Source organism: Pararge aegeria, chromosome 26 (genome assembly GCF_905163445.1).
Source record: "Pararge aegeria chromosome 26, ilParAegt1.1, whole genome shotgun sequence".
In the NCBI taxonomy this organism is placed as follows: Eukaryota; Metazoa; Arthropoda; class Insecta; order Lepidoptera; family Nymphalidae; genus Pararge; species Pararge aegeria.
In genome coordinates, this window is record NC_053205.1 from 5,390,220 (window position 1) to 5,417,971 (window position 27,752).

The window sequence follows — 27,752 nt, forward strand, 5'->3', positions numbered from 1 at the left end:
TTTACGAAAACTTAAGATTTGTATTGTATCTTAAAAATTTAAGATTTGTACGGGATCAAAAGAGCACCATCTAGTGAAAATATTGTTTCCCTCTTATATTATAAAAATGAAGCTTAATTTGCTGCATTCCGCGTAAAGCAGGAGAACAGATCTTCGGCAATGTACCCTCTGTGCACGTTTGGCTCCGAAATCGGAGCATCCTCAGGCGATGTTGACTTTACAATGAATTTAAAATTGTTCATTGTAAAGTCTGAAGATTGAAGAAATTATAAATTATAATACAGATTCTCCTGCTTTTTGCGGAGCAATAGCAAATTAAGCTTAATTTTCATAATATATCGTGGATTTCTGCAAAGTAACGCCCTGCTTCTATCCAATATTGTTTCCCGCTATTATAACTAGGTGGCGCTCTATCGATTCCATGCAAACCGCAGTTAACTATGACGGAAACGACAAGAAATCTTAGACCAGGCACCCAGATTATTTCACCATCTATTATGCTGTCGAATACTATAAGTCACTGCAAGATATATTTAAATGCCACGGATGTTAAGACGCGCCAGCATAACTTCTTACAAGTTGACTTCGGATGATTTTAAATACAAAAATGCGAAAGCTATAGTAAATGCAAGAAATCGGGAATGAATTGCGTACGCATCTTCGTAAAAAAAAAAGCGATCTGTATAAAGATGAAATGGAAATCGTAATGTGATTTCACCCTTTTATAAAGTAAGGCTTTAGGGGTGTTGTAAATTTCTCTTCATTTTCGTTATGTATCTGAGACTTCCGCTAAAATTTAATATACAATTTTAACTTATGCCATAGGTTTAATAATCGTCGATGTCGTATAAGTTGTCAATTTCTTCGTCATCCAGTTGCATCGATTGGAAGTCTACCTTGTAGCGTAGGAGACCTGTAATAATTAAACATAGTTATTTTTTTTTATAAACATAATAATTAAATATTGGTTGCTTACCACGCGACTGTTATAAAACATTTAACTAAAATAATTTAAAAAATATATATATATATATATATATATATATATATAAAATGTTACTGTGTTATAAACCAAGAAATGTGAAGACGCCTAATAAAATGTAACATGTATGTTAGGAAATGTTACCATGTTTATTTATTTATATTCTTATAATAATAATAAATAAATAATAGATAATAGAATAAATAATACAATATAAATAGATAAATAAATAAATTTTATGCAACTATGTTTGCAATCTATATATATAAATAAATAAATGTACTACGACAATGCACACACCGCCATCTAGCCCCAAAGTAAGCGTAGCTTGTGTTATGGGTACTAAGACGACTGATAAATATTTTTATGAATAATATACATAAATACTTAGAATATACCTATAAACACCCAAATACTGACAAACATTCATGCTCATCACACAAACATTTTCCAGTTGTGGGAATCGAACCCACGGCCCTGGGCTCAGAAAGAAGGGTTGACCAATCGGCCGTCAAATAAAAATGTTATGTTGGTTTGTGTACGCTTCTAAAACTCAAAAAGTTTTATCTATTTTTCTCAACCATTCAATCATTCAATCACAATGTGCCTCAGAGAAGCGTGGCAGGGTACAGCTAGTGTTTAATAAAATTACATTTCATTTGTGTACAAAAAAAATAACCCTGGCAAGGCCACGCATCAGACAACGTTTCCCTCGGCACACATTTCTAGCAACAGTCCACAGATCAGCACTGGGCCAGCGTGGTGGACTACGTCCTTAACCCCTCGTTTTTCAGGGAGGAGACCCGTGCCCCGTAGTGAGCCGGTATTTGGCTCATATCATGATGATGGTATAGCATCATAATATTTTTATTTGCGTCAAGAAAGTATTAAATCAAAAAACAACTTGAGACTTCATTCAAAGTTGTTTTCTGCAAGAATCCAAATATTTTTTGTTGCATTTCCAGAGAATTATTATCACAATGTGTGTGGCTACATAATATTTTCAAAGGACAGAAGAACGTATTCAAAATTCATTTATTAAAAGTAGGCCAAAAGCACTTTTGATACGTCAAGTCTATCTGTGTGTAGTGACTCTACCACCGGTTCGGAAGGCAGATTCTACCGAGAAGCCGGCAAGAAACTCAGCAGTTGGTATTTTTCAAGATCGACGCTTTACATTTTACATTTTAACATTTTATTTTTAAATGAGTATGATTTTCATAATGTGATTTCAAATAAAGATTAAGATAATCAAGATGTATATATTTTTTATAAAATCTCTAAATTACTAACTACGGCACACAACTGTAAAAAAAAACGATCATACTGAAATCTCTATCAGACACCTCATTTGTTGTACACACGACAAAAAAAAAGAAAAAATATCAAACTAGAAATTTTCACAAAAACACAATTGGCAACTTCTAACTAGTTTACATCGCATTTTAAAAAAAAAAAAAAAAAGGTAACATCAAAAACCAAACGTACGCACCTACGAGTAAGCATTAGAAAACTTAACCTATGAAATGAAATATAAAAAAAAAAGCAGTATACCTACGTGAAAGCTTTAACTATTGCCTAGAAAGAAGAGAAAAAAAAAAAAAACAAAAAAGGACCATGCAAAGCAGAAAGAGTCAGTGTTATTTATTTACCTTATATATCCAGGTTAGGCTTGAGAGAAAATGTAAGAAAATACCTATTCTATAGGACAGTATAGGACATATTTTGACCATGTTAAAGGTAGTATATGAGTGACGGTCGGTGACGCTTAAGGTGTGTTTCGACTACTACACCGATATCGTGTAGCAAACAAATTATTTGAAGCATTTATAGAACTTAATTTACTATGTTCTGCTGACGACAAACAGACGAATGTCTGTCAGTGGTCAATCAATGAAATAAAAAAAAAAATAATGCAAAAAAACTTTTAGTAACAGTAATCACTTTTACTATAAATTAAATTTCCTTTGTTAAAGTTGTGTATAGTTTTCGCTCGCAGTAAAGTTTTTCAGTGAATTATACTCAGAAAAAAAAATTATGATTGCCAACCTTCTTTTACTATTTGTTACATTTCAATCAAAACGTTCTACTTTTGTTTTGAAGTTATACTTTTTTTGGCGCGTTAGGGAAAAATGGAGAGTAAATTTTTACAATGCGCGCGCACACCGTCTCAAAAAACCGACACCATGAAGTTAGCTATAGTCAACATTTTAGTTTTTCTAAAAAAGGTTTCAATAATTTAAAGAATATTTTTAGTGTCGTTTTTTCTACAAACGTAGAATAAGGCGAAAGATAAAAAAAATTATATGTATATATATATATATATATATGTATATATATATATGTATATATATATATATATATATATATATAAAAAATAGATAAATCCACTGCATCAAAAACTAAACGTAAATATGTAAATATGTAAAAATGTAAATATGTTCATAATATATCGTGCGGTGAAATACGGCTCGTTTTTTAGCCATGTCAATTAAAGTTTTGTATAACCATATTTTAGCAATCATCGGCGAGTAAGAAAATCAAGCGGAAAAATCAAATGCATAGACCTAAACCTAAAGTCTAACTGTTATTTCCCCTTTCCTATGTCGGGTTGCCTGGCAGCGATCGCTTTTTAGCGATAAGGCGCCCATTGTACCTGTGTATTATTTAGTGTTGCTTTTGTTTATAATTTCATATATGTTAGGTGTACAATAAAGTGTATTTTCATTTCATTTCGTTTCATCGTTTTAATAGGTTCATTTGTTTCAGTCGCAAGCAGGTCCGCTTGTGCGCAAATACATATCAAAGAAGGAGAAATAAGTTAACTCAAGGTGACAAGTGCAAACGTATTTTTACTTATACTTATATCAGAAAAGCATACATTTTCAATCAATAAATTACTTAAATTCCAAAGATTTCTTTTAAAATTAAGTTTTTTAGTCCTCACTTTAATTTCGTTTCAAACTTATACCACTAATACTAATACTAAGAAAAAAGTTTTTTTTTTTTTTCATATTAAAAATTAAATCACTAAATATAATTGCATTCAAAATATAAACTACGTTAATCTAATTGCTTCAATATAATATTGTTGTGCAGAAACTGAAAATTATCAAGATAAATAATAAATTTAATAAATCACTTTAATAATAAAATTAATACACTCGAAACGTAACAACAAATTAAAAAAAAAAAAAAAAAAAAAAAAAAAAAAAAAAAAAATTATTGAATGTTACAACACATAAATTAGAATTATTAGCGTGGTAACAATAGCCAACTCATCAAAAATTAGACAATCACTTCATTTATCATAATAAAATAATATGTGAAACCTACCCTGTTCTTTCGGATGAGAAACTTTTTATCACACAGGTTTCAATTTTATTTATCTTGACAATTCCATGTACTGAACTACGGGTTATCACGCTGAGGAACGTTACATAATGAGTATAATATTAATAATTTTAATTTTATAAGTAAATAATTTCATATTGTACATATATTTGTCATCGAAAACACTCCGCAGTGAGATGTATGCCTCAATTTTTTTTATTGCGTTATTTTAATTATATATTTAACCTGGAAAAATTTACGGTACCACAAACTTAAGCTACACTGTTAGATACATTACATTGAGATATTTAAATCGTCATATATTATGGCTCCCATAGAATATATGTCAATTTATTAAACCCATCCGTTTATAAAGAACGCTAAGGGGTCGTTCCAACAGACAGACATGTATCAGTCATGACACCGGCCATTAAGAAATTGTAGGAAATCTATTATATAAGTAAGTTAGTGGCGTACACAGGGTTTTTAAGTAGCCTAGATAGTAAGATAGCATAAAATGTAAAAATCCCCCTTCATATGCCAGTTAATAAAATAATTAGGGTATGCAGTGCTTATGCGCATGTAGAATAGAATAGAATAGAATTTGTTTATTCACCAGAACATCACAAACAGACTAACATACGGAGTGACTTAAAATTTTATACTTAATTATGAATAGTTTAAGTCTATGATGTGTCGTGCCAATAAAAAGGTTCTGACTCAGCTCAATGTCCCGGACACTAATGTAACCACAACGCTGGTATTCTGTCAGTACCTATTGAGTTGGGTGAAGTCCTGTTATGAAATCCCTACTAATATTATAAATGTCAATGTAAGTTTGTTTGTTACGCTTTCACGCAAAAACTACTTAACCGATCCTCATGAAACTATATACACATATTCTTGGAAGTGTTAGAAGTAATATAGAATACTTTTTATCGTTAAGCCTTAAATGAGGGGTTTGCTGCTGCCCGCTGTGGAGTTTTGTCCTCTATCTCCAACCACAGTTTGGGCAAAATTAAACACATATTATAACCTCTATCGTACAAAAATAATTATTTAAATCGGTTATAATTTGTCGGAGTTATGGTGTAAAATCGTCAAACACTTTCATCCCCTCTCCCAAAGGAACCGAGCTTAATGTCGATTAAGCTCGGTTCCTTTGGGAGAAACTCCGACCCATAACTCCGATAAATTATAGTTAGGCAGCCATATTATACGCGATCAGTTTCCATGCGGCATCGTACCGAAACGAATAAATCGCTTGGTCACCCGTATTTGTCGTATTTGGTTGCCAGCCACGGCCGAAGCCTCCCCTAAGACCCGATCAGGGATATTCAGATATTATAAATACCCAAATTAATATTATTTTCCAACACCGCGCCAGGAAGGTTTGAGAAATATATATCTGCATTGCAATGTGAAGCTGGTAAATTTGAATGATAAATAATAAATATACTACGACAATACACACATCGCCATCTAGTCCCAAAGTAGCTTGTGTTATGGGTACTAAGATGACTGATCAATATTTTAATGAATAATATACATGAATACTTATAATATAACATATAAACATCCAGACAGAAAAACATTCATGTTCATTACACAAACATTTTTTCAGTTGTGGGAATCGAACCCACGGCCTTAGACACAGAAAGCAGGGTCGCTGCCCACTGCGCCAATTGGCCGTCCTAATGTGTATTATATTCATAAAAATATTCTCGGCTATCTTAGTGCCCATAACACACGCTTACTTTGGGGCTAGGTGGCGATGTGTGTATTGGCTTAGTATATTTATTTATTAAAAAAAAATACACTGGACCAGCCTTGTGAACTAAGATCTTAACCCCTTCTCACCCGTGCCCTATAGTTGACCGGTAATGCGTTGATATGATGAGAAAAGTTAATTTTTACAGTTTTATACCCGCTTTTTTTTACTACTTGAATTTTCGTCGGAGATTGCCCGACTGGTTTCGCACCCTCACGGTTTTATTAGCAATGACTAAGAGCCCAGAATGGCTGCAAAACTCACGTTTGTTCAGGTTTACTCACATTATTTTACAGTAGTACGATTTATTTTATCTGGCGGATACCAAATAAATATATGTTAAAACTTTTTATTAATTCTAACTCTTATACATATATTATTTGATGAACAGGCCGTAGGTAACTCGTATTTTAATATTTTTTCTCATCCTATTAATTGCCAGGCTTATTGGTATTACGACAATTTATTTAACATCGTTTCGTGGAAATTAATTTATAATGCAAATTCTCAGTTTTAACGAATGCTGCGTAAATTTGTGGTAAGCTTTAAAATTACATACAATTATTGCAACTACAGTATAATTAATGGTGATAACACAAAACATTTATATAAGAACATAGCAAACGCAAACACATATTCCACACCGGTGTAACATTTTACTATATTTACGTTTTTTGTTATATTAAGTATAACATTATACAACGTGTAAGTGATAAGCGAAATATTACTTCATGGGCTTTTGATGTACATTATTTACTTTCTCTGGGACTTATCTGTGACACGAAAAGGTTTTTGAAAAGCAATAGTTTTAGTTTAAAATAAATCAGATACAGCCCTAACATCACATGCTAAATTAAAATCAAGTGACACCTGGTTACTTCACTTTATTAGGTACGCGTCGCGTAGCGTAGGTACTATGCACGTGTCGGTCTTTAACCTTCAATCATAAGCAAACACTCAATGTTTTTAATTAGTTTGTATCGAAAAATATATATATGCTCTATTCATTTAATATTTTTACAGGGTGATTCGTTATGAAATATACTTATGCACTCTTCAAAAGTATTTCGTAATTCGGTTACACATTGTATAGCACTGTAACATTTTTTGCATCTCTATTTTTTTGTTATAACTTATGTACGAGAGCTATATTCCAAGCGTATTCCAAACATTGAGAACATATAAATTTTATTAAATAATCTTTAAATATATAGAATATTTAAAATGTTAAATATATATAAATATGTATTTTCCTATGCTATTATTGCTTTCAGGGCGTTTTTGTCTTGATGACTTGATCGATTTAAGTAAGAATATAAAAAACTCCTTATTATAATATGTTTTATATAATTTTAATGTAAATAAAGCCGACACGTTACTCGGTACAATAGTAGCGTAAATATCAATATTTCCAGGCCAATTATATAATCTTTTTTTTTATTTTTTTATACTGTGGTACTAACACCATGTATACATATTCAAGCCAATGAAAGTACGTTAGAATGAGACAGACAGTCTTCTACGAGGTCTTCTGCTTGGTTTGACGGAAGGACAATGTAACCTGTATTGCGTTTTATTGCGATATTTCTTTAGAGAGGAGAGATATTGACAAATACACATTCTTGACATTAAAACCAGCATCTCATAAGCCCATAATTAAATTAGGGGGCGTCCATAAATTACGTGAGGTTTTAAAATTTTTTTCCCCCCTCCCGATCCCCCAATCTCACGTGTGATTTTTTTTAATTTGGGTTTCTTACGTTCACGCTTTGGATTGTTATTGTAAAAAGACCAATGGACCAAAATAGTATATTTTGTTTTTGTTTCAATCAGGGGGCAAAAAAGCACGCGCGCTGTGTGCGTGTGTGCGTGTCTGTGTGCGTGTGAGTCTGTGTGTGCGTGTGAGTGTGTGTGTTTGTGTGCGAGTGTGTGTGTTTGTGTGCGAGTGTGTGTGTTTGTGTGCGAGTGTGGGTGTGCGAGTGTGTGTGTTTGTGTGCGAGTGTGTGTGTTTGTGTGCGAGTGTGTGCGCGCGCGTGCTAAGCAAAGACCTCACAGTAACATGTACAAATCACAAATCGACCTTATACGTTCAAGTGCTCGATATTTGCTTTAAGCTACATCGGTATAAATGGTGGTATGGAGTTGAAACTGGAAATGGGAGATTAAGGAGCAGGGGCCATAAGGGTTCAATAGGGATATATGGGAGTGAGAGGGGATTAGCTACATTATCTTATTTTGTCGTACAGATTAAGGCAACTGTTATGACAATAAGGCAAATATTATTACATTTCTATTCTTTGCAGTTATTTTCTCAAGGCTTTATGGCTATAGGCTACCATTTCCCTCTAATGCTATAAAAAGAGTCGCTCACGGACTGTTTTATTAAGAATATCTATATGCAATTTGTGTAGACGAAAAACTACGGACTAAATCACACAGCTCAAGGTATAGGGATATCATAATTTCACCAGCGTTATAACAACTTAGCAATAGCTATGAAAAAATTATAGCAAGAAAACCAATATGTTTATATATTACTTTAATTTTCAGTACTCAATTATGAATGATTTTTAAAGGGACACCCGTGACAGAAAAGTGCAATTATTGTAACCCGTTTAAAAGCAATTTAAGCATATTTATTGAAATGATTTAAGATATAAACGAGAAGCAATATATGGGTTGGTTAAGGAAGAAATGGGACGGGTTTAAACAACATTCAAATATGTTTTATCGAAGTCACGGGAAGGTTTTTAACGCTTATATTTATGGCATTTACCAACTAAACAAAACATTTTTAAAAATTGGAATCATCTGTCATTCAGTTCATCATGCACAATACTTTTTTTTTTCAAACCAATTTTGACCCTTTTAGGGTAGTTTATTTTGTATAAAACCGCAACCTCACTCGCCCTATGTAAAATTCAAATGATAAAGCATGCAAGCCAAGTTCGAATTCATCGGTGAAAGTTTTTTTGACTGTCCAATCTTCCGAAACTAATAAATCAATATAATCCAAAAGTTTCAGATGACAGATAGAATTTATTAGTTTATTTACGTGCGTAATTCAAAAATTGTTTATATCAAGTAGACCTTATATACTCTTTTGAAACGCTAAGTCTGTCTGTTTGCAGTGGCTCTACCGGTGCGGAAGGCATAATTCAATCCAAATCTAACTTCAACGACAAACCAGTGAAAATTGATATCAGTGTTTTTTTCAGCCCCCTCTAAATTATTGTTAGGCTTCAAGGGAGCATTGTTTCCATATCTAAAAATATCACGTCTCGATGTATATTTCGTGCGGATTTAAATAAATCTGGCCGGGAGATTGAATATGTTCAAGTGTGCATTTATTCAGGCAGCTTCTACCGAGAAGTAGGCAGGAAGCTCAGCAAATGCTCTTTTGTGACATCAGCATTTTTACAATTCTCCGTTGCGAGAGTTGAGCGGTGTGCTTTCAAACTTATCTTGTCATTGAGTAATGCATCAATGCATAGTAACCTCCCTTTAATAAACGTGTTTAAACACATTGTTATAACTTATGAATTGTTAGGTCCAAAATTAACTTATGAATAACAAAGCTTAAATGAAAAAATTATAGCAAGAAACCCAATTTTTGATCATTGAATACTGTGTTTTTTGTATGACTTTAATTTTCTGTACTTCTATTATTCTTGAAATTTAATAGGAACCCGCGTACGTTTCTTTTCTGGGCTATAAATCGTCAATTGTATAGTAAGCTCGCTGTAATAAATGTGTTTAAGCACATTGTTTTAACTCATGCATTGGTAGGTCCAAAATTCACTTATGAATCACAAAGATTTCAAACCCCAATTCCTTTCTCTTTAGATAGCAATACTAAATTGTATCTGTTTTCTGAATCTTTTGGATTACATTGATTATTAAGATCGGGTATAAGTCAGTGGTCGGCAAACTAGCTTTTTGACGGATGCAAATAACCTCGCTGTTCGTTCAGTAATACATATCAATTTTCTAGAATCGATGACGCTCGAATCAAATCTTTGACAACAAAACCTGGTAATCGATCTTTAACAAACTATGAAGTTGTTCGCGTGAGAGAGAGAAGGACAGTAAAGCATATTATACGTAAATGAAAACCGAAATATCACTTTACATGTTTTAGAGCTACATTGTTAGTTTTTGAGTAAACTACTGCAATAGTTTTTACTGAAAGAAGTCAGATAAATAACATCACATGCAAAATTAAAATCATGTGACTCCTGTCACTTTATTAGGTAGCGTAGGTACTATGCGCGTGTCGGTCTTTTGTCTTCAATAGGGTTGTCACAAGGAAACACTTAGCATGTTTAGAATTAGTTTGTATGGTAAAGTAAATATGCTTCTTTTTATTTAATATTTTTACAGGGTGATTTCTTATGAAATATACTTATGCACGTTTCAACAGTATTTGGTAATTCGGTTACATACACGTTGTATATGTATTTTTTTCTCAACTCCATCAATATGGATATCAAAGGGGCTGTACTAGTAGAATAATGCACGCTATATTGAATAGGAACTTGAAAATTATTTGTTTGTCGGATCATTGCCCTTGATTGATGAGGAGATATAACTGGAACTTAATAATTATTATTTTGTCAAAAATGTCTTTGGTGTACAATATAGTGTCTTTGATTTGATTTCATTTGAAAAGGGACAGATTTCCAAGTTTGAACCCTAATATACGTTTAATTATGCGATTGCGTGAAAGTTTGTAAAGCAATACAGGGAAACCGTATTGTTTTACGCTGACAATACGGTTTCCCTGTATTGTAACTAGATGGCGCTTCTTGCATACCATACACTTCGTATTTAACGTCCACGCGATCGAATATTTAAACATAGGTAGAAACGTGTCACACGTGGCACTCGCAGTTCTTACTTCGAATTCGAACGGTTATGTGATGAAGCTTTTAAAAACATTTCTATAAGACTATTTTTCGGCTAAAATATGCAAAATTACAGGTAATTAACCCTACGCTACGTAAGAGATATTCGGCACTGCGAAAATCTTCCACGCGACATTTATCCTCACCATTTATATTCCGCGAACGGAATTTAACTTAAAACGCACTCTTAAAAAAAATTAATCGCGATTTTTTGTAAATATTGTACTAAGCGACATAAAACGTCATACTGCACAAATTTTAAATTCCATTACTAGCCTAGCCCTTGACTGCAATCTCACCATTAAATGTTTAGTATAAGACGCTAACGCTACGTTACGTAACAAAACGTTAACTAATAACGGTATGTCAGTTATATTAAATACCCCTAATCGGTTTCTACGCGACTTCGTAACGAAACGGTAATCGTTTCGCAGCACGTCTTTGTCGATAACTAGTCACGGGCGAAGCAAAAACTCGCGCATACAAATCGCGAGAGTAGAAATCGCGCGAGCGTTTCTCGCAGTGCTGGCTAGAACAAACATAAAGGTCCATAAGCCCCAGTTTGCCAACCACCGATCAACGTAAATCGATTTAACAGCTTCAATAATCATCGAGGTCGACATCGTCCAACGGTTCATCTAGCTGGAGCGATTGGAAATCCACCTTGTAACGCAATATACCTATATTTACATGTCGGCCAGATAATCCAACAGCGTCCGAAGCAGCAGAGAAAAAAAAAAAGGAAAAGAGTACAAATTAGTAACAGTACTCGACGGTACTCTTCATACAAGATTTGCTGGCACGAGTCGCATTCAGTATCGACCGCAAGACTAAAATGGATCTTATTAGTATTGAATTAGAGCTCAGATTTGCCTGCAATTCTTTAGAGCAGGCTTTTGAATAAGATGTACAAGATTTGCGATTTCAAAACTAGTGGCATTAGGTCCATTTTACTTTGAAGATACAGATTTTGATATGCGAGAACGACTCGTCGATTGCGTGCGTGCAAATCTTGTACCAAAGCCACAGATATTCTTTTAGGTTCGGTGCGCTGGGAATAATTTTGAAAGACCCCTTTTTCTAATTCATATATAACTTTTGTGTTAATTTTATTGCAATTATATTAAAGGAGTATATAGGCTAGGAAATCGGTGTTTAATTGGCTGAAATTATCGGTAACGATATCGAGAGACTTATAGACATGATGGCAATGTTAAAAAACTGCCATATTATGTTCCGAAAAGGAAAGTAAGTTATTAAATTATGTTGCACAAGTTTTAGTATATTCATATATGTTATGTATCCCCAAGCTAAACTCGGTATTTCTGAATGCAGCTATCTTCAGTCACATCAAAATGTAGATATACAAAGTTTAAAGTAATAATATTCTTATTAAAATTATAAAAAAATATTATTGTGCCTTCACACAAAAAAAAAATGCCTATGTTAAAAATGGTAAATGTCTTTAAAAGCATTTTCATTCCTTAATTTTAATCCTTCAATGAATAATAATTTGACAAAAATAATAATAATTACGAACTAAAAATAAATATTTACAGAAAATATAAGCCGTCTAACTGTTCACTTATTGGCATGGTATACAAAATGCTGGCGCTATTATGGGCCAATAGTTTTTATACTCTATTTGTTTTTTTAAAAGTTGGCAGCATTAATAATAACGTTAGATTCCAAAGTTACCTCCCTTAGCGTTTAAGCTTTATTATGATATAGGCATCCATTTATTCCAAAGACCTCACAGAGTTACTTTTTATGTTTAAAATTGTTTTTTTTTTAATAAACAAAGAAGTACGTATCGGGACACCACTCAATAACGAGTATTAACATGTATTCGATTTTGAATAATTATTCCAATTTCAAATTATATTTCAAATTTTTATGTATTGCCAGCAAAGAAAATATACGAGCTAATTTAATTTTAATGACGTAAAATCGAATTCACACGTGTACGCGTGTGAGTACACACATATATGTAAATTAGTATTGTAATATTATCTAGGACCTATGTGTCGCCTTAAATGTTAACACAGCTAATGTTATGGTTGTCACTGCGTAATTTTTAACACTATAAGTATTTAAAGTCAAGAAAAAGTAATGGAACAAAGTTTATTATATTATTATTATCAGTTATACCCCTCTTTGGCTTACTACCTCTTTTAAAAAGCATTTTGTGTTTAAAAAAACAACAACGACATTTAAAATAAGAATATAAATAAATAAATAACATTTTTAGATCTGTGACTCTAAAGAACGCCATCTATTGACAATACAATCTGTTTAGCGGTATTGTGACTACATGACATTCTTAAGTCTTTGGATTCCATATAACTCGTAGGTAACGTTCCGGCGAACGAATAAGTAAACGTTGGTAGATATCTCAAACTAGGTCACCTAATATTAAGTGATGATGAAGCCTGAGGTGGAGCGCGCTTGTCTAGAAGATACCTAGTCCATCGAGATAAAAAAAACCTAAATATCATAAGTAGCAAACGTCTTGGAACGGCGTTGTTAATGTCTGCAGTGCGTATTATAAACGTAGCAAAACGCTTCGTACGCGTGTCTATGTGATATCAATTTCGTAAGGGGACTCTTTTAATACCTTGCGGGATGGTAGAGAACTGCGGGGTTTCTTTTATGCCATTACAAGTAAGCGATTGTATGCAATTTAACCTAGTGAAGATGGGTTATTGGGCAGTTAGGGCAATCCCAAACATCTAATCTATTACAACGGAGCGCAAAATTAAAAATCAAGTTACTATGGTCACTTTATTAGGTACGTGTAGCGTAACGTAGTAGGTGCTATGCGCGCGTCGGTCTTTTATCATCAATAGGGTTGTAATTTGTAAACACTTCCCAACAGACCAGACCGGAGAAAATTCAGAAATTATTCAACGTAAAAGAGGTACATTATTTACTTTCTCTGAGACTTCATAACCAAAACGCTCATAGTTTTTGAGTTAACCACTGCTATAGTTTCTATTGAAACAAATAAATCCCTAACATCAAATGCAAAATTAAAATCAAGTTACTATGGTCACTTTATTAGGTATGTGTCTCGTAAAGTAGGTACTATGCACGCGTCGGTCTTTTATCATCAATAGGGTTGTAACAGCTGAACACTTAGAATGTTTCGAATTTGTTTGTATGGAAAAATAAATAGGCTTCTTTTGATTTTGTATTTTTACAGTGTGACTGCTTATGAATTGTACTTATGCACCTCCTTCAACAGTTTTCCGTAATTCGGTTACAGGTTGTTAATTTGAAAATCACCTCTTGGGATAGAACACGGAACCTCCCACATTAAGCTAACAGCTCTCAAAATTGCGTGAAGTAAACACTTAGAATGTTTTGAATTGTTTCAAATTTGCTCGTTATGATTTAATATTTTTACAGACCGATTCCTTATGAAGTATACTTATGCACACTTCAAGAGTTTATCGTAATTCGGTTACACGTTGTAAATTAGAAAATCGCTTTTGCCGGGGATAGAACACGGAGCCTCTCACTTTAAGCTCACAGCTCTCAACACTGCGCTAAGAAGGTCGAAAAATATATAACGCCTGAGCGCACTCTCCGAAATATATCTTGCTTAGAATATCGATAGACAGACGAAATTAGACAAACCGAACGGTTGTCATTTCTGACACAATCCTAAATCAAAATTTGCACGGCCCTTAAAAACTACACCATAGCATATTTACGATTTTACTAATGCAAAAATGTGTTATAGGGGTCTTTGAATTGGGAGATTTCACTAGCATATTTACGAGTGCACACACACTAATGCCAGTTTTATGTTATTTGGGGGGTTCGCTATCGACTCTTTTTCTATCTATCTATATATCTTTAATCTGTCGATAAGTTATCGAGCAACATAGTTAAGTGACAAATATTAAATGTAGTTTTTAACAAAACTACAAATTACATTTTTATTAGATACAGTGTTTTACTAGCTTATTTAGAAGTTCACTAACGACCGTCTTTTATATTCAACTTTATGTAATATATCGATAAGTAAGTTAGAAACTTTATTATTTATTAAAGAATTATGAAAATTAAGCTTAATTTGCTACACTCGGCGAAAAGCAGGAGAATCTGTATGGTGTAATTTATAATTTCTTCAATTCTTATACTCCACACCAAACAGATCTTCGGCAATGTACCCTCTACGCACGTTTCGCTCCGAAACTGAGAGATGTTGACTTAAAAATGAATAATTGTTAAGAATATCTATCCAATAGTTAAAGATTATATTATATAAGTATTCTATTGAAAATAAAAACATTTCTAAATAATCAATCCATTCATTACCAATCAATTGAATATACAAAAGGGACGTGAGGCAAGAATATATTAAATAGGAGTAAGGTTTGTATTAGGGGGTTAGACTAGCGTATTTAGGGGTAATCAAATCACCGTTAGGGGGTCAGTTTTATTCCCAGCACACCTCTAGCGTAATCAATAAAGGCTAGCGAACACCTAGGCGAATTAATAACTATAATTTGTTGTTATAGTGATTGTTAACGGGTTGCGCAACCCTAAACACTTTTGGCAATCGAGACAGTGGCGCTGATGATGTTTTATGCAAACTGAACTTAGTTAACAGGCCGAAAAGTAGTGCTGTCATTATTTTAATGAAAAACACTAGTTTTCGATGTGTAAATTTAGTTTCTTTAACACAATTGTGCACCACAGAATTGGCAATCGTTTAAGCAAAATTGAACTTTATTCACTGCACCGAACTGTTCATAACGCAAGTGAATGTATAGGGATCGTTGCTTGCACCATTAAATAAACAACATTTTATTAATTAGTTAAGAAACAAAAGTGTTTACGTTTGCGCAAACTAAAATTTATCTTAACTTAAAAGCTATTTAGTATAAAATGGCGCCTACGTGAGCGGAAGCAAAGAGGATTTAATTTAATTAATTTATATATACATAGAGGTAGACCTTTGCTATTAGAAGAGTATCAATATTCCAAATATGAATTTGACGGCTGCGGTATCGAAACAGTGGCCATTTTGACATAATACAATCTTCATGAACTAAGGCTAAGGTCGTTTCCTATACAGCCAAGCAAACCGTATACGCCTCAACAATCCTCTGAAACTTCAAATTCATCTGCCACAAATTTTATTATTGCCATAGATTCGGCTATATGGGCTTAATGTCTTTACCTATCAGAATTTTTTGTACGAGCAAGTATGCAGTGATATAAAAAAGCACAAATAAGAAATGCGCAAAGGCGACCTTGAAATCGACAAACGTTTGTCTCAACTTTGTGTTACTCTCTGTTACACTTCCCCTACTCACGCTCGTTCGCGTTAAAGACGATATAATCCCACTTTCTTTGCATTCGCTCACGTAGATTGACGGGTAAATGTGAGTATACATAGGCGAGGCGTTTCAGAATAAATACAACATTAGAATGGCCTCACATTGCTTTTACTATACGCCGCGCCGCCTAATGTGCGCTAGCCTTTATTCTGCGGCTGTAAAGGCTAGCGTACATTATGGTTTTTGTTTTTTTTTTTAGCAAAAAAAATATTAAAAAAATAAACTCACCGCCGATCCCTCCGAATCCCCTGACGAACTGACTACCCTCCTGACTCTTGTCGGTGATGATCTCAAGAGTCGCCCCGAAAGACTTGTAGTTGTTGGCGAGCCATTCAAGCAAAGGCTGGCATTCGACCAGCTCCAATTCCACGCCAGTCTGTTCAACACAAATTGTTAATAATAATATGGGGTTTTTAGAGCATATGCCCACCGCGGTACTACAATGCGCGTTGGTGGGCTCTACCGGAACAGATTGCTCAAAGTGCTCAGAGGGGTTGACACCACTAGCTACTTTACTAGGCTGTAACTGAGAGTTCTTTAACAGAAAAAACCCAATAACTTTTTGGAAGTTTGGACTCAATCCGGAATTCAAGGATCTCGTGATCCGTAAGTAAACATGTAGCCCCTAGAGCAACGAGGCCCGCGACTCCCGCCGCGTTTGTTTTGGGTTTTTTAAAAAGTCCCGGTATAAAATGTATTCTATGGCCGTGTCTAGAATGAAAACCATTTGTTTTGTTATTTTTTGTAATGAGCCTCATGTGTCTGTAATTACAACGGCAACCACGCCCTTCAGACCGGACGAGCTGTGTATAGGACCATAGAAAAGACTCCGCGCTTTGACGGCGCGCCGGTACTGTCAATGAGTATACGAACATTAGTTCATTATTGCAGACCAAGAGCTAATCTAAGGTGGTAAAGCGTTTTGTGACAGAAAAACCCGCGATATACATATACTACCAGATGACTTTGTAGTGGATTAAAAAGAAACGATAAATTAAATCAATCAGCAATAAAATACGACATTATGTCGTATATTTTAGAGGAAATAATTACGAAACTTTACTAACAAAACTATCGTCAATTAGACAAAGCAGGTGTTTCAACCCTCGGAATGTTGTCGACGGATTGACTTGATTTTTTTACACAGCATTGCAAACATAGTTTCTGTATACTTTTATACTGAATATAAGATAAATAAATAAACTCACATCTTTATCAGTGAAATGTGACTTATCCTTCTCTTGCTCGGGCGTGAGATGCAGAATGGTCTCCTGGTTGGTGGCGTGGGATTTGAGCACGTATCTGAAATATTACATTTTGTCAAATTACTTAGCGTTACGCTGACGTAGACACTTCGCTCTGCCTATATTCTCTTTTTAACCGTCTTACTTCAATATTTTAAGTGTTAAGTTAAACCATTTGTTAAGCTAATAAGTACTAATAAGCTAGCGAAAGGGGTAGAAATAGTCAGCTTTTAATTTCTACTCTTTTTTGCCAGTTTCTCCTAATTAGATAATTGGATAATATTGTAAAATTACATATATTTTTTATTCGTATGTCGTGAATTTCAAGTAATTGAATGCAGTGAAAATAAGTATATATTTGCGATAAAACAAATTAAGAAAAAATTGCTGTCATTTTAGCATTTAGATTAGACATTTATAGGCCAAATTGTGTCATGAGAATTTAAAAAAAATTAATCCGTTTTTTGTTTTTTTTTGCCAAGCTATAAAGTAATCAAGAGCCTAAAAAAAGTATGGCAAGTATCCCGCCAAAGAGAATATAAACACTAGGCGTTTTCCAGCAATCATTTTTTGTAGTTCCCACTGGAAGTTTTTAAACTCGAAAAGTACATAAACATAGTTGAAAAGTATTCCTTTTATTTTTAATGCAAAATGAGCTGTTACACAAGTGATTCTGAATACAAATTCCAATAAAATACAGGAAATCTGAAATCTTTTACCGGAATTTTAAATAAACACCGATTCAAATACGAAGATTTGTAACGCATAACTCACCGCTGAATGTCTAGGTTCTCCCAGCAGATGAGTGTTTCGACAGCGCCGAGTTCCAGCGCCCGCAACGTATCGTCTACACCGAAGCAGTATTTTCCAGTGTCCTGAAAAAATATACGTAATAAGTGTCGAGTGAAATCCAAGAAGGTAAGATTTATCAAGGTTCCGTTTTTTGTCGCACTTCAACTTATTATCACCTCTCCAATTACAAAGCATGTCAAAATACTGAATAACTTTTCCACCATTTTTCCGCGTTATTTTTAATGTCCACAGACTTATGATTATTTGACGGCCCACTGGCGCATCGGCAGCGACCCTGCTTTCTGATTACAAGGCTGTGGGTTCGATTCCCACAACTGGAAAATTGTCTGTGTGATGAACATGAATGTTTTTCAGTGTCTGGGTGCTTATGTGTATATTATAGTTATTTATGTATATTATGTATGTGTGTATTGTCGTAGTATATTTATTTATTTTATTTATTATTATTACTGGATATCATTGAACTAAGGAAACTGCATGTTTGTAGTGTCTCTACATGCACAGGGTTTTCGACCAGGGTATGCATAAAGCAGGTACATGGCATAAAATGCTAAAATTCCCCGCTAATACGAGTTATATAAAATAATTTGGGTATGCAGTGCATTTGTGCATGTATGAAGTGCACGCCACTGCCGGTTCGGAAAGTAGATTCTACCTCAACATTTACAATCACTATCTTGCGGGAGATGAGAGCGAGGCTGGCTGCTTCCAATCTACCTCCTCATTAAGGAATTCATCAAATGTATAGTAACTTCGCTGCATTACATGTGTTTTTACATATTTTTTAAATGTAGTTATTGGTAGGTCAAGAATTTAGAAATCGCCTTTAATCGCATGAACAGTGATTTAGGTAATTCCTAGAGAATAAAAAACATTTCGCGAACTCTTATGTGATGTCCAACTACGTTAAGCGCCCGGTAAACTGACACTTGACAAATGAAATATATAAATATATTAGGCGCTGTTAGAGGGCCTAGATTGCCCCCAAAGGGCAATTTGGAATTAATACTTTCAGATTTTTCCCGGCCGGTGGTTAGTTACCATCATATCAATAAAGACGTACCGCCAAGCAGGCGTGCACTTCATACATGCACAAAAGCACTGCCTACAGGATTTTTCCATTTTATGCCAAGTATCTGCTTTATTCATACTTTAGCCGAATACCCTGTGCACGCCACTGCCGACGAGTGATTATTTGTGGTTGAAATATAAAGTCAATGAATACCTGAGAGATCTCGTCAAAGTAGCGCCCAATGAGTTTCTTCTCCTGTATAAACTTGACGTTCTGAAGGGACTCAGCTGCGAGTTCTATCGCCTGGTTGAACCCGTTCTCACCACCGTAAGACACGTCCACCAGTTTGATGATTTTGGATTGCAGACGCTGGAAACAAAAACAGATTTATTCATCATCATCGTCAACGGTGAGCGCTGTAAATTTAAGTAAGAGTTTCCGGCAGAGGCAATTTTGGAATTTACAATTTCAGATTTTTTCTAGCCCAGTCTTGTGGGAGATTTTGGCCGTGGCTAGTTACCACCCTACCGACAAAGCGATTTAGTGTTCCGGTGCGATGTCGCGTAGAACCTATTAGGGGTATAACTACCTTACTCCGTAACAGGTTAGCCCGCTACCATCTTAAACTACATCATCACTTGACACCAGGTGAGATTGCAGTCAAGGGCTAACTAGTATTGGAAAAAAAAAACTTCCTAATCAACATCATCTGTGTATCAATCCCACTGTTGAAAAGTTCTTCTCTCTTACCGGAGGTTTAAGAGCATAAAAAAAAAAACAAAAAATTCAAAATTCGCTTATTTCAAGTAGGTCTAGTATAAGCACTTTTGAAAAGTCAAGTCTGTCTGCGTGTAGTGACTCTACCATCATCATGGAACTACCATGCTGCGTTTTTAATTTATTCTTTCCAATATAACAAATCGGAACAGTGCAAGTCATCATTTGTTTCATTTGTTATATCAAAGTTTGTTATATTGAGGTAAGGTTGGTCTAAAATTTGTTATGAAGAGAAAAAAAAATATACTTTCATTCACCTAAACATTGTTTGCGATAGTTTACAAGGTTTTGTGTTGCCGGAATTCGCTAATTAGAGTTTTTTACACTTTTTTAAACGCAAAGACGACGGGGTGTTATAAGTTTGATGTGTTTGTGTGTGCGCCTTTGTATCTGTGTGTTTATGCGCCTGTGTGTGTGTGTGTCTGTGTTTATGCGCCTGTGTGTGTGTGTGTGTGTCTGTGTCTTTGCGTGTGTGTGTGTGTCGGAACGGATGAATAGATTATGATTTTTTTTTGTTTCAAAGATGAAGCTTGGCTAGTAGAAAAATAAAAACAATGACAAATTTCAAATCCAATATTGTATATATGGTAGATTTTAAGGTGGGGTGTGCTCTTGCTCAGACACCGGATGTCCAAACAATCATCTTTGGAAGTCGTATATCATGAAAACTTCTCTATCATCTAGTGACGTATTGTGAAAACCGCCACAGTGGTAGTTTATTATTAGTATGTCGTAGATTAAGTTAGTCTATTCTATAGGGATAAGGCTGTACCTGATCAGGATCGTACATTTCGCATAGAGACAGCTCAACCTTGAAGTGCACCAGCTAGAACGAGGATGCACCACATTAGTGGGCTCTTTGTCTTTTTTTTTGTATCAATAGTCTATGACCGTTAACTGCTGGACTTAAATGGGACTCTCAACGGGAGGGTTTTCCCATAGACGGATTGGTGATCACAGTGGATGGTAGTAGTACAAGAACAGAGGACGCTCGTACTCTATCTAGTAGAGTCCGAGTTTGCACGGAAATGTTTGTTACTTTTCTCCAATATTTTACTACATTCCTCTTGAATCATTCTATCTATCGCTGAAAACTGCATTAATATCCGTGTGAACAGGGTGATTCTGATCAGGGTGAGACCTGTTTTTCAGTCTATTTCAACTAACAGCGAATCTAATAAAAACTCAGCTTAGAGCCTACCAGAATGAATTTAGCTAGGGTGTACCTGACCAGGGTGAGTGTAACAAGGGTGAGTCTGATCAGATTGAGACCAAAAATTAATATAGAATATAAACTTACCTCACTTCCTAAGCATTACCATTGCAAAGTGTTTAGGACTTCAGGGTTCATTTTTAGGGGGATCTTATCCCAGCATGCACTTCCAACTTTTCAAAGTTATGTGTGTTTTAAGCAATTAAAATATCACTTGCTTCAACAGTGAAAGAAAACATCGTAAGGTAAACTTGGAAGCGTGTGCACCAATCCACACTGGGTTTGCTTAAGGAACTCCGGCCATAAGACTTCTAATTATGGAAGGCGACCCGCACCCTGCAGTCGGTTGGTAATAAGTTGATATGATGATGATGGTCATATACGTACCGGATCAAACATATCAGACTGGGACAGCTCGGTTTTGAAGTCAGCGGAACCAGCCAGGATGAGTCCAGCCACATTGGGACGGTCCGCACTGATGAATAGCTGTGTGGCCACCTCGGCAACCTTGCGCACGTAGTTGTGACGTTTCTCCATACGCAGACGCGCGAAACGTAAGGCGGACTGACCACCACGGCCGTGCTTCTTGGGTAGATCCACCGTGAACTTGTGCAGCACCTGGAAATTAAATGCATTTGTATCAGAAGCAATGACAGGTAGCAGTAGTAAGAACTTCACAGGGCATGCAAGTAACGCGTCCTGCAATGTGGCGCCCTGAGACGAACGTGCTAAGCCTATGTGCCTTTAATTACACCGGAGCTCTGTCACAAATAGCTTGACTACTACCAAAAATACCTAATCTTAAAGGTAGAATACCTTGCGGGGGATAAAAACAATGCAGATTTATCCAACCAGCGTTGTCACTATTAAAAAAAAACGTGTGTGTACTTATGTACAAGCGATAGAGTTATACTTCTTTGGCGTATCAAGACATAAATCTTTTCAAAAAAGTGGCAATGGCTTTACGTTTGTAGAAAAAACGACACTAACAATAGAAAAAAGGTATTTAAAATAAATTGATGGTTTTATTGTAATCTAGTTATCTCATTTTCGGACCACCAAGTTTCACTGAACATTAAAATTTGAGATGTTTGTACAATTGAATCCATTAAATAACCAGAATGATCCCACAGACTTTGACAATTGAAAGTGTACACTGTCAAACCTTATAGCTAACTTCAGGGTGTCGGGTTTTTTGTGACGGTGTGCATCGTAAATAGTGAGCTAGCGCACGATATGGTGAATATTCCCCTTTCAATCGGTATCGGAACTACCTTCATCCCGTTAAGATCGTGTAACCATGTGAGGCACATTTTGTTACAGCGCATAATTTCACTCCAATGATTTTTTCCTAACGCCGCTACAAATTCAAATTCAAAATTCATTTATTTCAAGTAGGCCTTAATATAAGCACTTTTGAAAAGTCAAGTCTGTCTGTTTGTAGCCGCCTCGTCTACCACCGGTTCGGAAGGCAGATTCTACCGAGAAGAAGCCGACAAGAAACTCGGCAGTTGCTCTTACAGAAGTATAACTTCAAAAATTATGTATTGTATAATTACAAAAATAACCTAAATTACATATAAATAAATAAATAAATATACTACGACAATACACACATCGCCATCTAGCCCCAAAGTAAGCGTAGCTTGTGTTATGGGTACTGAGATAGCTGATGAATATTTTTATAAATATGATACACATGAATACTTATAATATACAGATATACGCCCAGACACTGAAAAACCATCATGTTCATCACACAAACATTTTCCAGTTGTGGGAATCGAACCCACGGCCTACGACTCAGAAAGCAGGGTCGCTGACCACTGCGCCAGTCGGCCGTCATATAAAAAATATGATAGACACTCACCTCACGTGTATTACCTTGCAGCGTACCAAATAACGCGCCATTACCATCCATAACGATGAAGCCAAACTTATTATCATCTGCCAACAATGCAGTTAAGGCTTCGGTATGGAATTTGTTATCGCACAGATATAGGGATGTGTTGATCGGTTTGAATGGCTCAAAGTCGATGTTGACCTTCTTCTCTTTTCCTTCCTCCGTTACGATCGTACCGCAGTATATTACCAGGCCGTTGGGTGGTACTGAAGAGAAGAAAAAAAAATTTTTTTTAATTATTGCATATTTTTTAACGTAGTAAATTGCCTGTATGAGTTTTTAGGATACTGATAACAATAGGAATGAATTACCGCCTGTTGTCTTGCGGTGCAATGGTAGAGTGATGGTAACAAGATCAAGTAGCTAGTTCCTGACAAGCTAGCTCCTGATGAGCGCACTCTCCGAAGAATATCCTATAAAACACTGGCAGACCAGCTACCTTACAATGATGATCAAGACTGGAGTTTAGTTTTCTCCCAAAATTATATTTTGCCAGTGTATCCCAAGCCGATCACATTACAATGGTACACATTACTCTATATACTGCAGAATATATTTTGTATCAGTGTTTTGAAAACTTGATTTGACAAATGGTACCATTTTTATTTATACTCTTTATTTGTACACCACTAAGAAAAACGAGACAAAAAAAAAGAACAAACACATGAAGAATGAAGCAGGATACAAAAGGCGGCCTTTTCGCTAAGTAGCATTGAGGGTACAATATATCTTAAGAACTTATAAAATAATTACTAAATAAAAATATACCAAGGACCACTACTATGGTCTCAATGGCTAATGGCGCTAAATGTGTTAATAGTACATATATACCCAAAATAAGTGTGTTAATAAAGATCACAAACTTGTTTCTGGTTTAAGACATTTATTGTTCCATAAAGGAATTTCCACTCAAATGGAACTTACAGGCTAATTTACAAAAAGAAAGTAATTATATAAAATTGCACCTTTGAGCACATTAAATAAATTGTAAATAGAAAGTAATAATAAATAATAAATAAATATACTACGACAATACACACATCTAGCCCCAAAATAAGCATAGCTTGTGTTATGGGTGCTAAGATGACTGATGAATAATTATAAGAATATATACATAAATACTTATAATATAAGGTAAACTTGCCTGCGCCAATCGGCCGTCATCATATCGACGGTCAACGGGTAACGCGTGCGGCAGCTTTCAATTAGCTTCTGGTTCTATCCCAAGAAGGCTAATGACCTAAAATTCAATTAAGTGCCAGCTGCATGCAGATGTAATTACAGGCACGGAATTACAGACGGACACAGAGTGACATGTTGCATGCCCTGCAGTGTTTTGCTCTCTTTTAGGCATTGGTTTTCCACATACAATCAGGTGTACCATGCTTTGAATGTCAATTATAACTATAAAAAGTTGCTGCATATGGTGGTTTTTATATTTATATATGTAAAAAATCTCACCTTTAGTGTATAACTTGAGTCTGTGCTGCACAGATGTGATGGCACCCAGCACAGAAAGTCTGTTTACTCTTGATTTGATGTTGGAGGCAGTGCCAAATTCATCAGCCAGCATTTTGGAGACTCTGGATATCTGATCCTTTGGTGGTATTATTAAGGATATCATTGATGTACCATTCCTGAAAACAAATATCTGTTAGGTTTTATTGCTATTTTAGATGGTTTTAATTTAAATAGGTCTCATTAACCTGTGTGCTCCCATAATCTGCATACATTTTCCAGACATATTAGGTTAGGATGGAACTGAGGTGATGGTATTCACTATGTTCTACCATTGGCTGCAATCTTAACTGCTGATAAGTGACAATGCAGTCTAAGTTGGTAACGGGCTAATGCATTAGAGGGGAATGGCAATTTTATAGTTTCTACATGGTATTGTAACAGAATGCTCAATTGCATTGCCAGTAGCATGACAAGCTTCCAACCATATAAGATTGAAGAGATAAGAGTACAATATTACTTTAAATTTAACCTATTGTAACATAATTTTTATAATAATGCGGCGGGGGAATGATAGCCTGGAAAAAATTATAGTTACGGGCAACACTGAAGACAAAAGACCTAGAGGCCGGTCCCCAACAAGATGGGCAGATCAGCTGAAAAAATCAAATTCAGACTGCTTCTATCAAATCGCAAAAATGGCCTCCAACAGAAGTCTATGTAGACAGTTTACCAACGTGAAGTTGAGATCTCACCAGGACCACGATCTTCAGTGATGAAGGAACGACCATAGAGAGAGATCATAATTTTAAATTAAACCTCTGGTACATTATTTTGACTCTTAATCAAGGTTGGCATTGGCATTAATTTTATAGTTGAGGAAAATGAAAGTCAGAATGACTTTGCAGAAGAAAGTGCTTGTTACATTGACATTTCTTTATAATAGTAAGTACAGATTCTTACAATTCATCTGTTAGAAGGTAAAAAAGTGAATTCTGTTTCACATTCTTTCAGATCAAATAATAGACCAAAAGATCTGAAATTCAACAAGCTTGAACTAAACAAATTCTTATTTCAAATTGATTGAGTATCTACAATACAATTTGATAGATGAAACAATTATTCCTTTGTGTCCTGAAGTGTGATGATTCATGTAAAGGGAGATAAATATTTTTTTCAATTATTTTTACTTGTGGCTCTCGACTTTTCATTCTAACACTGTACTTTTTTATCCAAATTTTAGGTTTGAGATACATTTCACTTGACCAGCTAACACTTGATCTATCACTTTTTATTCTACCAATAATCCTATGAATGCAATAATTTCACATTTTTGCATAAACATTGTCAAATTAATTATTTGTAATATTGGTTTAGATATTACAGACAACGAAATGTATGCAGATTTAAAATTGTCATTAGAGTCGATAATGGCTTGCACACTGTCTAGTGGTTGCATATTACAATGGCGAAAAGTTTCGAAATCAAATTCGAAAAAATAACAATATTCGATTTTGATAGCGCAAGCTCGTTGACTGAACATTGCACATTGATCGGAAATATATATACGTATCGAGGTTATATTTCGCGCATGCAAGTTGCGCATAAAACCAGCGTGGAAATGACGAAGCCAAGTTGGCATTTTCACCGAATCATGTGGCCAAAAAACTTCGCAAACAATCTCATTTGCGCTTTCCTCATGCGTTTATGTAACTCACCCTCTTGCCATTTCCAAGCTCTTGATTAGCTTCTTTATCTTCCATATTTCGACATTGCGATCTGCAGACGATTCTTCAGACATTTTTGATCGGGTTCAAGCAAACAGTTAACAACCAAATAACAACGAATGCAACGTTTATGTATCCAAAACACCCCTAAACTTTAAATAAATGAAAATATAAGGGTACGGAGCCCAACACTGTTCAAACTGCTCAAATCCAGATTGAACCGGACGGACGAAAGCTACACTTTGTTCACACACTTTCTAGTTCACATTTAACTTTGAAACTAGCACTTTTCTTCTCGTACGGGGATTCTTGGATTTCTTCTTATTTCGGTTACCCCTAAGCATGTGGGATGCAAAATTCACACATTGGAAACTAAAAAGATGACGTGAACGTGTGACCAAGCGACGGAACAAACGCCAACGTTAGAACAGCCAAGTGCCACCGATCGTTATCGATTGAAGAAATGAAAGAAAATCCTTCGTATTGCCAGCTCGAAAAATAAAAATGTGAAAACAGAGCTTTCACAAAATATCCATTTTATTTTAATTTAAACGAATAGCATTAGCGTTGTAAACTGAAGTTGAATTTTATAACAAAACACGATTCGTCGTTGCGAATTTAACACATTTTATGTGCTGGAAAAAGCCGCATATTCCTTCCCATTCGCTTTCTTCTTTAGAATGTTATACAAGCCTATTTAGTTTAGTAAATATTTACTAAACTCTTAGTAAACGATTTAATTAAACATATAATTTAACAAATCTCCTTAGTAGCCCAAGATAACTCGTTTATTATTATTTGTATTAGACTATCGATCACGAGGTCCTGGGTGCGATTTCCAGGCCATAACAATATATTTGATTATTTCGCCGCGAAGAACTTCAATTCCTTCTTTAACCATCATCATCTTGAGTTTGGATTCCATAAAATCAAAAGTAAATAGGCACGTCCATCTTAGACTTCATTTTCACTTTTCATCAGGTGTGATTTTATTGAAGCGCTGGTCCATATAATTCAAAAACATGTATTTTATATTGCCTTTGTTTTGATGATAATATCCGAACTACGCTGGACGGAACAAAATGACTTACATGAGGAGGCCATAGCACTATTTCCTTAGGTCACTATTGCAGCTACTGCAAGATCTATCCACGTAAAAATTCGTTTTGAGATACCAGGGAGATTGCAGGTTATAATTTCAGATACAGGACCGATATAGATTGATAGTATTTGCTGCTCAGCCACAGTACAAATA

The 27,752-nt window shown here is 35.0% G+C and overlaps 1 protein-coding gene across 2 annotated transcripts; it reads right to left on the bottom strand.

Moving 5' to 3' along the window:
* Positions 1–278: 278 nt before the first annotated feature.
* LOC120635473 (eukaryotic peptide chain release factor subunit 1) lies at positions 279–26,955 on the bottom strand. 2 transcript variants are annotated; one of them, XM_039906495.1, is made up of 9 exons: positions 26,489–26,955; positions 24,774–24,949; positions 23,280–23,518; positions 21,797–22,027; positions 19,633–19,788; positions 18,369–18,469; positions 17,559–17,652; positions 16,579–16,726; positions 279–913 (listed from the first exon to the last, which is right to left on the bottom strand). In XM_039906495.1, exons 1-9 carry the CDS (start codon positions 26,569–26,571, stop codon positions 828–830), a joined length of 1,314 nt encoding a protein of 437 aa, XP_039762429.1. In that variant the 5' UTR covers positions 26,572–26,955; the 3' UTR covers positions 279–827. The 2 variants fall into 2 exon arrangements, with proteins under 2 accessions (XP_039762429.1, XP_039762430.1); XM_039906496.1 differs by lacking the exon at positions 279–913 and adding an exon at positions 11,407–11,673.
* Between the last annotated feature and the right edge of the window lie 797 nt (positions 26,956–27,752).